General features: G+C 40.9%; 2 protein-coding genes across 4 annotated transcripts in view; one reads left to right on the top strand and one right to left on the bottom strand.

The window, feature by feature from the left end:
* The window catches only part of KLHL32 (kelch like family member 32), a 141,241-nt gene extending 131,721 nt beyond the window's left edge, over window positions 1–9,520 (bottom strand). Inside the window, exons 1-2 of one of the 3 annotated variants that reach the window (XM_063389688.1) lie at window positions 9,383–9,520; window positions 5,050–5,117 (exon numbers count right to left, since the gene is read on the bottom strand). The gene's annotated coding sequence lies outside the window, so the exon portion shown is untranslated. Of the gene's footprint in view, window positions 1–5,049; window positions 5,118–9,142; window positions 9,282–9,382 lie in introns of those variants that run through there. The other 2 variants (XM_063389685.1, XM_063389686.1) reach the window with 2 other exon arrangements.
* Window positions 9,521–9,601: 81 nt separating this feature from the next.
* On the top strand, window positions 9,602–13,916 carry NDUFAF4 (NADH:ubiquinone oxidoreductase complex assembly factor 4). The gene is made up of 3 exons (XM_063389691.1): window positions 9,602–10,100; window positions 10,814–10,911; window positions 13,050–13,916. The coding sequence occupies exons 1-3, from the start codon at window positions 9,611–9,613 to the stop codon at window positions 13,362–13,364; spliced, it is 903 nt and encodes a 300-aa protein (XP_063245761.1). The 5' UTR covers window positions 9,602–9,610; the 3' UTR covers window positions 13,365–13,916.
* The last annotated feature ends 362 nt before the right edge of the window (window positions 13,917–14,278 follow it).

Below are 14,278 nucleotides of genomic sequence, written 5' to 3'. Positions count from 1 at the left end.
GCAGTTAAAAGAACAGTTAACTGTTTAATCATAAAACTCTCCCAGTTTCTAACCTCTGAAGATGAAAAGCATAAGAAGAGCCAGTGGGTACACATTAGAAACACAACATGGGACAATGAACATGTGTAGTCTTCCTCTATCTGGGACTATTCACTTTCCAGGCACCATCTCGAGAACAGCCAATTCCATATCTGATCAAGGACTTGCAGTATCTTCCCATGCAAAAGCACCTGCAGAAATCAGTTATCTTAGGCTGCTACTCCCAGCACTTACAGTCTGAGACTTATTACCTTTTAGGTTGTTTGAGCCAATGCTACCAGCCTTTTATCCTTCTCAGCATGTGTTCTAACAGTTCTCTGTGGTTTTTAGGGCATTGTTGAAGGTTCTGTATGGCTTCACATTGTCAGAGCATGAATTTATAGACAGTGGCAGGAAGGGCTAGGTAGATATCCAAAATAATGATATTCTGTAGATACCAGCAATACAAGGTCATAGCTTACTCAGCTCCTCAGTGTCTGAACTAAGACCCCTGCACCTTTGTCAGGATTTATGCAATAGAAACAGAAGATATTTTAGTCAACACATTCACAGAATAGATGAGCATGAGTCCACTCACAGTAGTACTTGGGTAATATGAAAACCTTAGTTTCTGAAAGCCTGTTATTTTCACAATATTCTGAATATTAATAATTCTGAAAGCTTGCACGACTAGTGCAGTTAAATCACCAGTGGAAGAAGAACTTTATTAGTCATACTGGTGGCAGAATAGTGACTGTACTTATTCAGACCAAAGATTCACCTAATACAGTGCAACTGAACCCTCAAATGTTTATATTCCAATCCTTAACTCCTTAGTTAAGAAACAGTAGAAATCTGGAATAGACTTTCCTGAAAGAAATATTGAGGAAGACATATGCGCTATGCTTCTTACCCTATTAAACAAGGGGTATCTGAAAAAAATATAGAATGAAAGGAGTGATTTGCTGCATAGTCAGTAGTTTGAGCTGGCTTACCATGCAGGCAGAGGAGCCCTCCTTACCAAGGGGGCTGAGGGTGGCTACTGGCAGAAGATTCTCCTTTACAGACAACATATTGTTCAACTGCAGACTAAATTGTTTCTGGTAAGCACACAAAAAAGACACTTGAAAGTAATTTCAGGATGATGGATTCCACTCTGGGAAGCAGGCACTTGTCTGCTCATACAGACAGAAAGTCGTAATGGTACAGGAGACACTAAAAGGCAGATTGCCACTAACTTTCAAGAGTTGTACCTCTGATTTATGAAAAGTCTAAATCCTGTTTAAGGTTACTAGGAATGATAGCCTACTTCTAACTACAGTCAAATACCATTTGGGGTTTTTTAAATTTATTTTATCCAAAAAACCTGAAGTCAGTGCTGAAGTTATTCACCAGAATGAGAGGCATGGAGTGGAAGCTGAATAATCTGGTCTGAAATCAGGAGGATTTGGTGTTGTCTGGGGAGTCACTCTGTACATCTGAGATGAAGAAACAAAAAAGCAGCATGGAGGGAGAGAAGTTATGGAAATCATTAAATGAAAAATTCAGGTTGTGACAGCAAGGGCTATAGATGACAACAGTCCCTCCTGTCCACAAAAGCAACAACAGCATACAACTGTGTGTCTGTGTACATGTGTGCATGAATGTTGCCTGGCAGGCCTGACACTGAGCATGGAAACTATCTCCTGTTTCCTGCTGTGCCCAGACAAAAAAGGGGTTTATGTATCCAGTATGAAAGGAGCAGAATTCAAATGAGCAAGATGCCTTCTCATCTTGTCATTGAAGGCATCTTCTGTTTTGCCCAGAGGGAATAACCTGCAAAATCAGAAACACCAGATAAAATTTTATCATTAAAGCAAACACTGTTTTCATTTAAGCCCCAGTCTACAGGGGCAGTAAAGAAAACATATGTATGGTCACATAAAGAATTCAAACCTTTCAGATTTCCCCTATTATTAGAAAACAGGAACACTTTATCAGTTTTTCATTATTTTTCATAATAGCTCTTACTTATACATTCACTGCCTATACTTTAGCCTTTTACTCTCTATTTTCAATTTAAATACTGCACTACAAAAAAAACCCACTTTATTTATGCCTCATAAAAACAAAATATCTGAAAAAATATTGAATTTTAGCAAAATTTTGCTAAATTGCTCTTTTAAAAATTGCAGTGTTACTTTCCATTTTCTAACCTGTCTTAGGATATTGTAGAAGAGCCTGGAATACATGTGAACCAATAGAAAGAACAAAAGGCAATGGTCGACATAATCCATTCATTAAAAAGAGAAAAATGTATCTTGCTTTATTACTGGGTGCTGCAACAGCTTGTGGAGATCACTGGTATGTGCATTTCAGCACCTGGAGAGAGAGAACAGATTCTGACATCAATGCTGTCCTGTCTCCCATGTGAAGAGTCTGTATTTCAATGTCTTGACCCCATATTCAAAAACAGAATATAGTCCAGCCACAGGGGTGTCAAAACAAAAAATTGAAAACACCTCATTATTGTAGCAATTAACCACTACAAGATGAGCCACACTTTCCAAACAGATTAAAGTATTAAGCAAGAACAAAGAACTTAGCATCTTCTCTCTGATGTCTCAACAAAAGGTGAAAGACTACAGGAGCAGCTTGCAGAAATCTAAAAATCTAAATTGTTCTTTGGCTGAGAGGTGAATTTCCCCATGCTGCTAAGAGAGATACCCCGCAGGGATCATTTCTACAGTATGAAAAGAGATTTTACACCAGGATGAAACTGGCCCGTGTCACAGTCCATTGATGAGAGTCTGGCAGTACTTCTGACAAGAAAAGCTTTGCTGACACAATTCAGACAGGGCATCAACAGACATTTCCTCTGGTGTAACTCTGTAACTCGGGTGTACTGAATTATTTAAAGTTTCTGCCTTCCACAGGCTAAAACTTGCTACTTGTAGGTACAGCAGGGAACCTCATCTCCTGGCAGCTCTTAGATGCTGATACCTAGGCCCACAGAAAATTACAAAAATCCCTTTGAGCACCTAACTTCTACCAATTTTGTGCATGTGAAATTTATCATGTTATCACTCACCATATATCCTGTAGGGAATTCCTTAATTTATGTTAAAAAAACATGAGACATCCTGACAAATTGCTTATCAGCTAGAGAAAATGTGACCACTTTCAGCATTTTCTAGCTCAAAAATTACAATAGTACCTATAGAGTTCCTGAACTAAGGCTTGAGAACACTGGTTTTGTATTTTATTATGTATATAGGAAAGTGTGGTAGCTTCATCATGATCCCAAAGACATCTTACATAAAGAAAGAACTCTGCCTTCAAGGAGTTTCAATAAGTCTGCATTAAAATGCTGGAACTTTGAAGCTTAATCATGTCCTTATTATACAATCTAAAAATGAACTTTTAGTACATAGAGGTAGTACTTTAAATATTTGGGGACCTCTTTAATGGTCTATTTTAGTAGCCCCCAGAGCAACCTGACACTTGCACACTTAACCACTGTGTCTCTCTATATAATTAGTAAATGTAAGCGTTCAAAATACATCTGTGTCCCACATGCTGCCTCTAGATTTTTGATGCTGTGGGAAGAAGAGGCACACAAAAGGGCTCTCTAACTTCAGTAATTACTTCCTCTTGAGCTCTAATACTGGTAGTCATGTGTTGGTATCATTGAAACCTTTTCTTTCTAAACCATTCTTTAATGCATTCTCTACCAGCACAATTTGGATATGTAATCACTCAGGTAAATGGGGATACAAACAAATGAAAATGCTCAGAAGACCTGTAGGAAGAATGTAATTAATTTTCTGTATTATTGTACATAGAGTATTAGGGAATAATGCAAAATTAACTAAAACAATGCAGCATTATTTGTCTTAACTATATCCTTCTCTGTGACATACAATTATGGGTACTACTGCACTAGGTATAGACCAAATCCTTTGTAGTGGACATGATTCCTGTTACAACACTGCTACAATAATCCATACTGGTATATTCCTAAATCTAACAAAATGTAGTATTTTATAGTAAATAAAGCAAGTAGATACTAAATCTATTTTTCCTTGATCATCAATATGAATACATGTTATCTAAAACTGTGTCTCTAATAAGGGCTTCCGCAGGGTATTTCACAGTAAGGTATAAAAGAAACAAAACCCATGTAGTAGACAGAATATAATTATGAAAACCTTCCCTTGTGGGTTTCTTTTCTGACACCCACTGCATTACACTCCAAATTGTAAGAATTTTTTTATTCATTTCAAATGCAGATTTTTGTCTAGAGCTTTGGATTCTTTCCCACTACTTTCATTCTTATTTATCCTGTTCTGTATAAATGTTATGGAAGTCAGTAGGATTTTATCTGTTTTATATGTTTTAAGATCAGTGTATAACTAAACTTAGAATTTAGAATAAGATTATTTCAACCAGAAACTTGAGGAAAAATTGTGTTTAAATAAGCAAGACTTTAATATTGTAACTATACTGGTGACTGCACATCTCAGAATATTTGTTTCTTGGACTAAATGTTAAATTAATTTAATGTATTTCTCCAGTCTTCTGGTAATACAATATTGCACATTCATCTTTACTTCAAGGCTTTTAATTAAAGGTTGTAGGTTGTAACCCTATGGTCACATTTTCTTTGCTCTGCAGACTGGTAGCTTCCTCTGATAGAATCGTCTTCCAGCACTAGTATAGATACATTTGCTTTTTAAAAATTAGAGAACTTGAAATGGCTTGTGGAAGCAGCTAGGAAAGATGTGTAATCTCAGTATAGTATTCCTTGAAAATCTGCAAAGAATCCTTTGTGTGTGTCAGGCAGATTTTTAGCTACTGCATCTAAAAGAATACAGGTATAGGACATGGACTCAAATGCTACTTACCCAGCATAACACTGATTAAGCCTCTGAGCTATTAAACCACACTGTAACTTCTCCAGCTTCTTAAGATCTATATATAAGCCTTCTTTAGGACTGAGATATATATAAAATGGTTTTAGAAGTGCTCACTGAGGTCATTTTGGCTTACCTATTCTGCACAAAAATTTGTCTCCCCATCGGTAAATGGAAGACGTCAGTTTTTCATGTAATTCACACCTGCAAATACACAATTTTAAACTGCAGGAGGATGCAATTAAGTGTAAAATGAATAAATAAAACTGGTTCTGCAACTACTTATAAAAACATGGAAAATCAATCCCTTGATATATCAAGTCACAGATAATACAACTAAATTATAAAGTTATGTATACAAAATGCATCACACCTGTATAAATATTTATGCATCATCATAAATTACAACCATATAGAGATAATAGAAATATCCTTTGGGGATGGAGAAATATTACATTATTGTAGAAGAGCATCTTGTCAGCACACTTAGGTTAAATATTTGTTATTTTTATGTGTTATATTTCATGAAAGAAACTCCCACAGATAGCTAATATTCTGAATCCATTCACCAACTCTCTTCTGGACTATCAGACAGCCACTGCAGTGGCAGTGCAGTAAAATCATGGCTACTGTTACTGCCTCAAGTCAGAACAAAGGATGATGTTTGTCTTGGGTGATGCTGGAGCACTAACAAAGCCAGCCCAAGATGAGCCAGCCACCTCTCCATTCCAATCCAGTCTCTTCCCACTGCTGGTTCACCTCCTCCTCACTGGAGCTGGTACAGTTGTTTCTGTCACTGCTGGAGGGAAACAATCTGGGAGCAAAGTGCAAACTTAACAAACAAACCAACAACCTGGCAGCAAGACCAGTTCAAGGTATTCACACTCCTCCTGTCACAGGCCTTTTGTTTTCCCTCCTGTGTTTCCAGTAGCTTTCTGTGGACCAGTCAAACCATCAGTGATTGATACAGCTTAGAAAAAATATGGGAGCTCTTCTCTTTCTTAAATCAGACCATCTGTGTGATGTTGTTTACTCTGGAGGTGTTCCTACACCCTCACATTCCTGGCAAGAGGGATGAACTGAAGGAGAGTTACAAGAAATAACAAGGCTGTCAGTTGTCTCAACTAGTATTGCCACTGAGAAGAGAGCATGGGGTACTGAACCCTGTGTAAAGTAATGTAAAAACAAAGTAAAAAGGCATGTGTAACTAATGAAATTAATTCATTCCAGTATCAGGATGCCTCATTCTCAAATATGCTGGCTTCCACTGTGCATTTCCAAGTCAAAGGAACCTGCTAATTGAGATACAACAATCAGACAGGAAAAATATGGAAGATGATGTCAGGTATATCAAGCCACAGTCAATCAGTAGAATTTAAATGCAATGTCTTTGAAATTAGTATTATCTGACAAGGTGCTAGTGATCTGTCTGGGCTGGTGTGTGAGTCTGTAACAATAAGCTTGCTGCACTTGCCATAAACTTCATCCACATAAGGACTTGACAGAAACTCCTTTAAATAAAGCACTGCAGCCACCTAGCCTTGAAAATATGCAAGTGTTCAGGAACACTCTGATCACAGACTGAAATTAAGCAAAATCCTTCAATGTAGATCCTTCTGTAGATACTTAAGAAGCCAGTAAAAGATGGATCAGTTAAAACCAGTAACAGAGAAATAATCTGAATTAAGTAATAGAACAACCAAAAATCACTGAAAGGCAAAGATGATCCATCAGTAAGTCCATCTCTCTTGAGTTCATCTTTACAAAGTTGCAGGACAGTCATTTTAACTTGGCTCATAATCAATTCTTGCTAATGCTGTGTTTTCTGGTTCTGCCTAACACTGATGAGATAAGGAACAAAAGGATCAATGCTTTCATTGTGTTTACTGGTAAACCAGTAATCAGGATAGAGGACTCAATTCTCTGAATCCTAATGATACATGAATTTGCTCAAGTATCCCTTTAGACTGACATCAATTATGAACAAACAACAACACAAAGATGAGAATAGGAAAACAGTTTCAGTGGTAGAAAATGTGGACAGCATCAAATATAAACCTGTGCTGCTGCTGTATAAGGGCATTCCTCATTTTCCTCTGTGGTCAACTGCTGTGCCATTCCTAGACCACAAATCACAAAGCAAACCTCACCTGCCTCCTCTCCAAAATTCTCCAATTAGGCACTTATTACCAAAAAGACTCTTTTTCACTGAGATTACCTGCCCATCTGGACTCACATTCTGATTCCTGATCTTCTGAGTAGTAAAGACAGCAAAGAAACTTTAGTAGTACCACACAGTAACACAAGCTAACATTCCTATTCTTCCTTCTCTAAAGGGATTTTTCAATAGATCAGTCAGATTTTGATGCTAGTTAAATACAAAAATTAATTCTAATTTTCTACTCAGCTACAGAACTAGCTGAGAAAGAAAAAAATACACACAACATATAATCAAAACTGAGATGGAAAACCAAAAAGATTCAAAGAACAGTCAAAGATGTACTTTTTACTTTCTAGGTACACAGTAGCTTTAGAAATTTCTCTCTTAAGAGGCATGGAAGATTTACAAGGAGATCTAGTGTGCCAGCCTATGGCACACATATAATGAGAATTACTGTATCTTTCTCTGATGAGTTTGGTGCTGTCTCCATTGTTGAGAACAGGCTGCTAGTATACATTAATCCAGCTGGACAGTCTATGTTCTTCTCATGGGCTATTTGTTATTTTTGAATTCCCTGGAAAGATTCAGACTCCTCATTCAAGAAAAATGCATCCCATTTGAAACTCTATCTAAGCTGAGTACACATACATTAATTTTTAATCATCCCACTGGCAGATGCTTTATATGAAAAAAAAACATCCAGCCTCTTGATTACTGATACTTATTATCAACATGGTCACATTGGTAAAATACCGAATTGTATTTAAGAAATTGTTTTCAACCTCAGTTTTTCTGCTTGCTACAGTCAAAGAAAGATTCTTTAGAATAAAAATCTTGAACTTTTGATGCATCTTTATACATGAAAAGAACAGCCTTGTGCCATCCTCAGTGGTAGGAAGTGACAGGCAGAGCATGACATCAGTCTTTATTTTTAACTGACTGCCTTCTGGTGAATTTATTTTGCTGTCAGTACATATTACAGCAGTGTTAATGACATTCAGGTGTCACAAAGACAGAAGCTCTTTGCTGAGTTTGATTCCACAAGCTGGGAGTTCTTAGTTTTTGAAGGAGAAACTTTGTTTCCAAATTTGGTACAATAGCTGATCCTCAGACAGATCAGTAAGAATATGTCTCAGAGAAATGCTAAAGTACCTATGAAAGGTCTACAACCACCACAGTCATCCATGTGGATTTTTTTTTATTATAGCCACACCACACAAATCACCATTTACAAAAGTATCAAAATCTGGACTCAAACCCACAGGTTTAGTCAGCAAGTAATTGACTATAGATATTTAATTAAACTTCTCACCAGTCTGACTTCAGCAGATTTTAACAGCTTCCTATTATCACTGTATCACTTGTCTCCTTAATTCATTCGCATGCAATGTCTAAAATAAGACAGGGTCACTAGTAAGCTTATTACCAGAGAACAAAAACATGTTCCTATCCTCCTAGAGACTGTGAGAGTCTTTAAAATAAACAAGAGCAGAAAATGCACTTTCCTGATCCCCAAAAGAGCAGAAATCCACCACACACCATGCTTATGCTGCCTTGTCTCCACTGCCTTTCTAAATCTATTTGGCTTCTCTCTAAGGAAAACACAGCTAATCATTAATCCAGTATTAAAGCACACTGTAGCCTTGACAGCTATCACATCATAATTACTATCACTAAATAATGCTCCTAGTAGAACACCAAGTTCTGAAACCCCAGGTTTTGTATGCCCACAATAATAAGAAAAAATAGATAGATGCAAGGGCAGAAAAAAAAAAGTGTTTCCCAGAAAAGGAACAAACAACAACAAAACACACACACACACAACAAAACAAAAAAAACCAACAAAACCACCCAAACAAACAAACAAACAAAACCCCCCACAAAACCCCAACAAAAACAAAACACAAAACCACAAAAAAACTACAAGAAGAAGACTGGTCTTTTCTCTGTCCTTCATTAACACTCCCACTGCAGGTCATTTCATTCACGCAACTAGTACCTCGCGGCCCAGAAGGCACTAAGGGTCTGCAAACAGCACATACACAATTTAAAACCATAAGGGATTTACTTTTTGGCTAGTTCACGCAGCGGCTGGAATGAATCTCTGTTGTAAGATTGCACTTTGTCAGTCGTGGCTGAATAAAGTAGTGAACCATCAGGCTTTATCGCTTTTTGCATCAGGCCAATAGCTCTTACTCTTGCTCCGCCTTCCTGTCTCTGAGGATTCTGTATCTTTTTACACTTCGCTCCTTGAACCTATGAACTGCTGATTCCATCTCAACAAATTTTATTCTGTCGACACATTTACCTTTCTTATCATGCATGGCTCAAGGCCTTCTCAACACTTTCTCACAAGTAGCTTTCGCCATTTTTGCAAAGTCAGAAGAAAGGTTATTTGGTGGAGCTGAAAAAGGAGGGTCTGCACCCGGAAAGCATTGTGTAGCCTACAAATTCTCAACAGTACTGGGGAATTGTCCCTCGCTGCAGTTTGAACCCGCGCTATCCCCGCCGATAAAGCCGTAGCGACAGTCACGACATGCCGTGTCCGGGGGCTCAGGCGCCGCGGCTGGAAAGGAACCTCTGGGGCAGCCCGAGCTCTGAGCGCGTTCCTGACGGGACCCGCCCGGCCCGGGGGCTCCGCTCACGCACGCCTTTAGAAAAGCCGCGGCAGGACCGACACCGCCCCGGGCCGGCCTCCGAGGCAGCGCCGAGGGCAAGGAGAGAGCGCCGTCGGGGCGCCGTGAGGAGAGGAGCGAACCGCCGTGTCTGTATTGTCGTTCGCTCGTTCGTTCGTTTGTTTGCCTGCGGCACTGGGTTTATTTTCTTCCGGTGCACTGGCCGGGGCGGCACAGCGCCGCTGCCCGGCGTGCCCCGCGCGCAGGCGCGGCCGGCGGCGGCGATGGGCGGGCGGGTGACCCGCGTGTTCCGGAATTTCAACGTGGAGAACCGGGCCAGCCGCGAAATCAGCAAGGAGAAGCCCACGCCCGCGCCGCGGCACCGCACCGCCCGCCTGGACACCGCGGCCGGTGAGCGCCGGCCTCGCCCGCCCGCGGGGCAGCACCGGCGGTGGGGGCGGCTTCTGTGGGCCCTGCGCGGGGCCGCGGCGCGGGCGGAGGAGGGGCAGGGCGGCGGCGGGGCCGAGGGGCGGCGGTAGAGGCGAGGGGCGGCGGCGGGGCCGCGGCGGCTCCCGGTGCGGGGCCGGTGACATTGAGCGCGGCGCGGGGCGCGCGGGGCATGCCGGGAGCCGCGGCTGCGGGACGGCTCCGGCGCAGCGGGGCGATCACGGCGGGCAGCAGCGTGAGGGAGGCGGGCTGGCGGGGCTGGGTGGTGGGAGGGCTGCTGGGACGGCTGCAGGGGGCGGTCGGTGGAAGTGGCGGATGGGGACGGGACCTGGGGGCAGCCGGTGGGGCGGATGGTTCCTGGCACAGTCGGTGGAGGCGGTGCAGTCGGTGGTGGCCGCGGTGGTGGCAGGGGCGGCTGCTGAGGCGGTGCTGCAGAGCGGTGCCGAGCGTGTGATTCCCGCCGTGCTGGACAGGTGACCGGCCCGGCCCCGCCGGGTGGAGCGCTGTCGCTAAGGTCAGGGCTGTGGGAAGAGTGACACCTTCCCAAGAAGGCACATGCATTAGCGGGAGCCATGCACAGGTGAGCTGGCAGAACTAACAAAAAGGAAATGATTTGACTCAGATCAATCTTTTCTCCTTTTCTTTTTTCCTCCCTTCCTTCTTCTCACTGCCTTTAGATAGCCCAGAGATAAAAGAAGAAGTTCTGAGAAAGGACGATAAGCTCCTCGCCTTGCTCAAAGATGTTTATGTCGAGTCCAGAGATCCACCGGCGCGGGTGAGTGTGTCTGTACGAGCCATAGCAGCATCAGCTTTGTGGTCTTCAAACTCACCACAGTCTGTGTCAAGAAAAATGCTGTTTGTGCATAAAAGCTACTTCTTTCAGTAGATAAAAGTGGTGGGTTTGTTACATTTTTATTATTCTTCAATACATCAATAACACTGACTGTGTCTGACCCCAGGTTTTGAACGTGTGACAGATTGTGATTATACAAGTTTGTAAATGCTCACACAATCTTCCTTTTTAACACTGTGTTGATCTTATATTGTTTTTATCTAAATTCCCATTTCTACTTCCTGTGAGGCAGGATAGTTCTCCAGCCTTTTGCAAAGTTAAAGTAGTTTGCCAGAGATCATTTGTGGAGTTGTTAGAAAAGACTGGGACTGCTGGGGGAGCAGGGTAGAGGACAAGGATGTTTACTTTTTAATGGGTCTTTAACACCATTAAATGTTATACAGTGCAGAGACTTTTTTAAATCCAGCTCATGAAGTGCTGGCTTTTTTCTACATAATCTTGTGGGTTGTATAGTCATGATTTCCTTATTGCCCCTGGCTGCAAACTTTTACTTGAAAGGCAAAGCATACACCTTTGTAAAATGCAGACTGGGGTTCAGTGTCCTCTTTCCCATCATATTGTGCTACAGCTTGTGTGTTTTACATGTTGCATTATTGGACCACTTTATTCCAGCTGCTTTATTCAGCAATAAAATTTTTATAGTCATCTAGCAAAATCCCTAAGTCTCTCTAATTTGCCACTTACATGGTATTCAAGTCTAAAAATATTTAAAATGCAAATAGATTTCTTCAATCTCTGGCTGAAATTTTCAAGAAATCTCTATCCTTAACTTCATTATAGGAGTTAGGACTCTAATCTTGAAGTGCTGAAGGCCTAATTTCAGTATCTTTCAATATTCATGTATAAACCTGTCGAGAGATTTGAGAAGAAGCCCAAAGTGAAACAAATCTTTGCTTGATTCCACGAGTTTGTTATCCACTACTGCCTGCTCTGAGTTTGCTGCCAGACTTGCCCTTGTGCTGTGTCTGCTTGCAGTTGTGAGGGCACAGTTGAAGTTTAATCACAGAGAGTTGTGGGCAAAGCAATAAAAAAGCTTTCTCCCATTCCTGATGCTATCCTGATGAGTTTGTGCATTGTGTACATGATGTGTACACACCTCTGTGTATGTTTGGGATGTCTGCCTGTGGTAAGTGGAAAAGCACCAGCCTGGGAGTCCTGAAGTGGCAGATTCCCAGAGACAGATTGAGACTAATTAAGAGTTGAAAAAGCATGCATTATCCAAGCACAGTTTTAGCAAAAAGTAGAAGACACGGAGTACAGACCAGACATTCTTTATAGCTTAGAAACAAACACACACGTGCTGAAGCATCCACATCAGTTTTTTCAGCACGTGAGTTAATACAGGGTGTCTGTGTAATAGTCAGTGATTATGGGGTCCAATTATTATATAAATACTTCTAAATTTAAGAAAGGTTTAATTGTATCTTTTTTTTCAGCATCATTCACTGATTCAATGTTAATATATGAGGAAGCGAAAGCTGTTTTGGAGATTATTTGGAAATAGGAGGGGACCTCAGAGAAGAGACTTTGTGTGTCTACATGTTGCAGTAGTCATGGAAATTAAACTCCATATGGTGCTGCAAAAGAGCGGGAAAGCTTGTTCTCTAGACAGAGCAAAAGAAGGAATTTCTTTTAGTAGCAAAACTAAAATTTGAAAACAAAAGGAAGGGGGAGGAGACTACGTGAAAAAGTTTTCCAGTGGTATCAGAAGGATCCTGATTTGCTGTATGATTTTTTTTCCTTCCAGTGAATCAGTACAGAATATTAGGTTATCTGGATTTACATTTGCCTACCAGAATCTGTAGTTTGCCTTGTGTGAAGGGCTGCCAAGCCAATACAACACTTGGAGTGCAGTGCATAGGAGCTTTTCAGCATTTGTTTGGGAGCTGACACTCCATGTAGAATTGGTGCCTGCAGAAGAAGCCAGGCTGGCTAGGCTTTTTAAAAAAATGGGGAAAGCTAACAGGAAATGCCATATTTAGGAAAGCAGCTTAGCTGCAACAGTATGCACAGTAAACAGAACTGCTGTTGAGCTCTTTTGTTTTCCTTCCCTCAATTAGGTAAAAGATGGAGGTGATGAACATCTTCCGAGTAAACAGCAGGAAAAGAGACTTACTAAATTAGGCCACTTGGAAGCTCTAGATGTTAAGAAAGTTCCCAAAGGCAAAATTTCCCTTGTGGAGGCTCTGACACTTCTTAATAATCATAAACTTCAACCTCAAATATGGACTGCAGAGAAAATAGCAGCAGAATACAGTCTGGAACTGAAGGAGGTCAACTCTCTTCTGGAATTCTTCATTCCTTTCACTGTGCTGGAATTCCCTAAAGAAACCAAAAAAGCTCTAACAGGCCATAAACCAAAACAGTTAACATAAAAATACTTGCTAAAACCTTTTGTGATCTCACCCATGTCTTCATTTCACTCTCAAGTATATTCCATGTCTGCAAATTCAGTTGATAATGTGTCATCCAGCAAGGCTGCTTCCTTGTGCCAGTGAGATGTATTCAAACAATTCCATTCTACATTGGATGGCTTCAGTGAAATGCAGCAACTACAAAATAAGCTACAGTTTATAAACCAGAATATGACTTATTAGTGATATGACAGCATGTCACATGGTTCTGATTGTTCCATTTGAATGTCGTGAGTTCAGTTCAAGCATTTTACCTGAAAAGATTGCCTTTCTCAACAGAGACTTTATGGCCTGCAGCTAAAGAGGTGCTCTGTGGATGTTGGCTCTGTAATTTCATATTGCACTGTTCTTTCAAGGACTTGCTGTCAAGGTGTGTGTATGTAACAAACAGCTGTATTTCTTTTGTATAAGAAAGGAATGGTATTTTTACTTTGTAAAGAAGGTTAACCACAAGGGCATTTGGAAAATTCAGCTGTATCAAACATAAAATAAAAAGAAGGTGAACAGCAAGAAGGCCTCTTTCTGGTGTTGGAACAGTAATGGCTCCTATGTAACTCCTCTTCTAGTCTATTCTGGTTTAGCTTAAATACCTGCACCTCTCCAGGTGCTGTTAGTCAGGGAATTTGTAGAGTGACATCTTCTGGCATAAGTCTCTTGCAGCAGCCCACAGCATCTGCTGTATGAGGAACAGTGCTTCATATTAATAGGTAGCAAAGACATTCAACTGGATGTACTAACTGGACCCCCTAGAAGGACTTCTGTGAATGTTTGCCTATCCTGTCACAACAATCCTTTCTCCCTGTGGAAGCCTTGTCTGATCTAAGTGTGGGCTAGATCAGGTCGTTTTTACTCACAGTATATATCTAGACAGATGA

The sequence above is a fragment of the Prinia subflava genome, chromosome 2, assembly GCF_021018805.1.
Source record: "Prinia subflava isolate CZ2003 ecotype Zambia chromosome 2, Cam_Psub_1.2, whole genome shotgun sequence".
Taxonomy (NCBI): Eukaryota; Metazoa; Chordata; class Aves; order Passeriformes; family Cisticolidae; genus Prinia; species Prinia subflava.
This window is presented reverse-complemented; position numbering and strand designations above follow the sequence as displayed.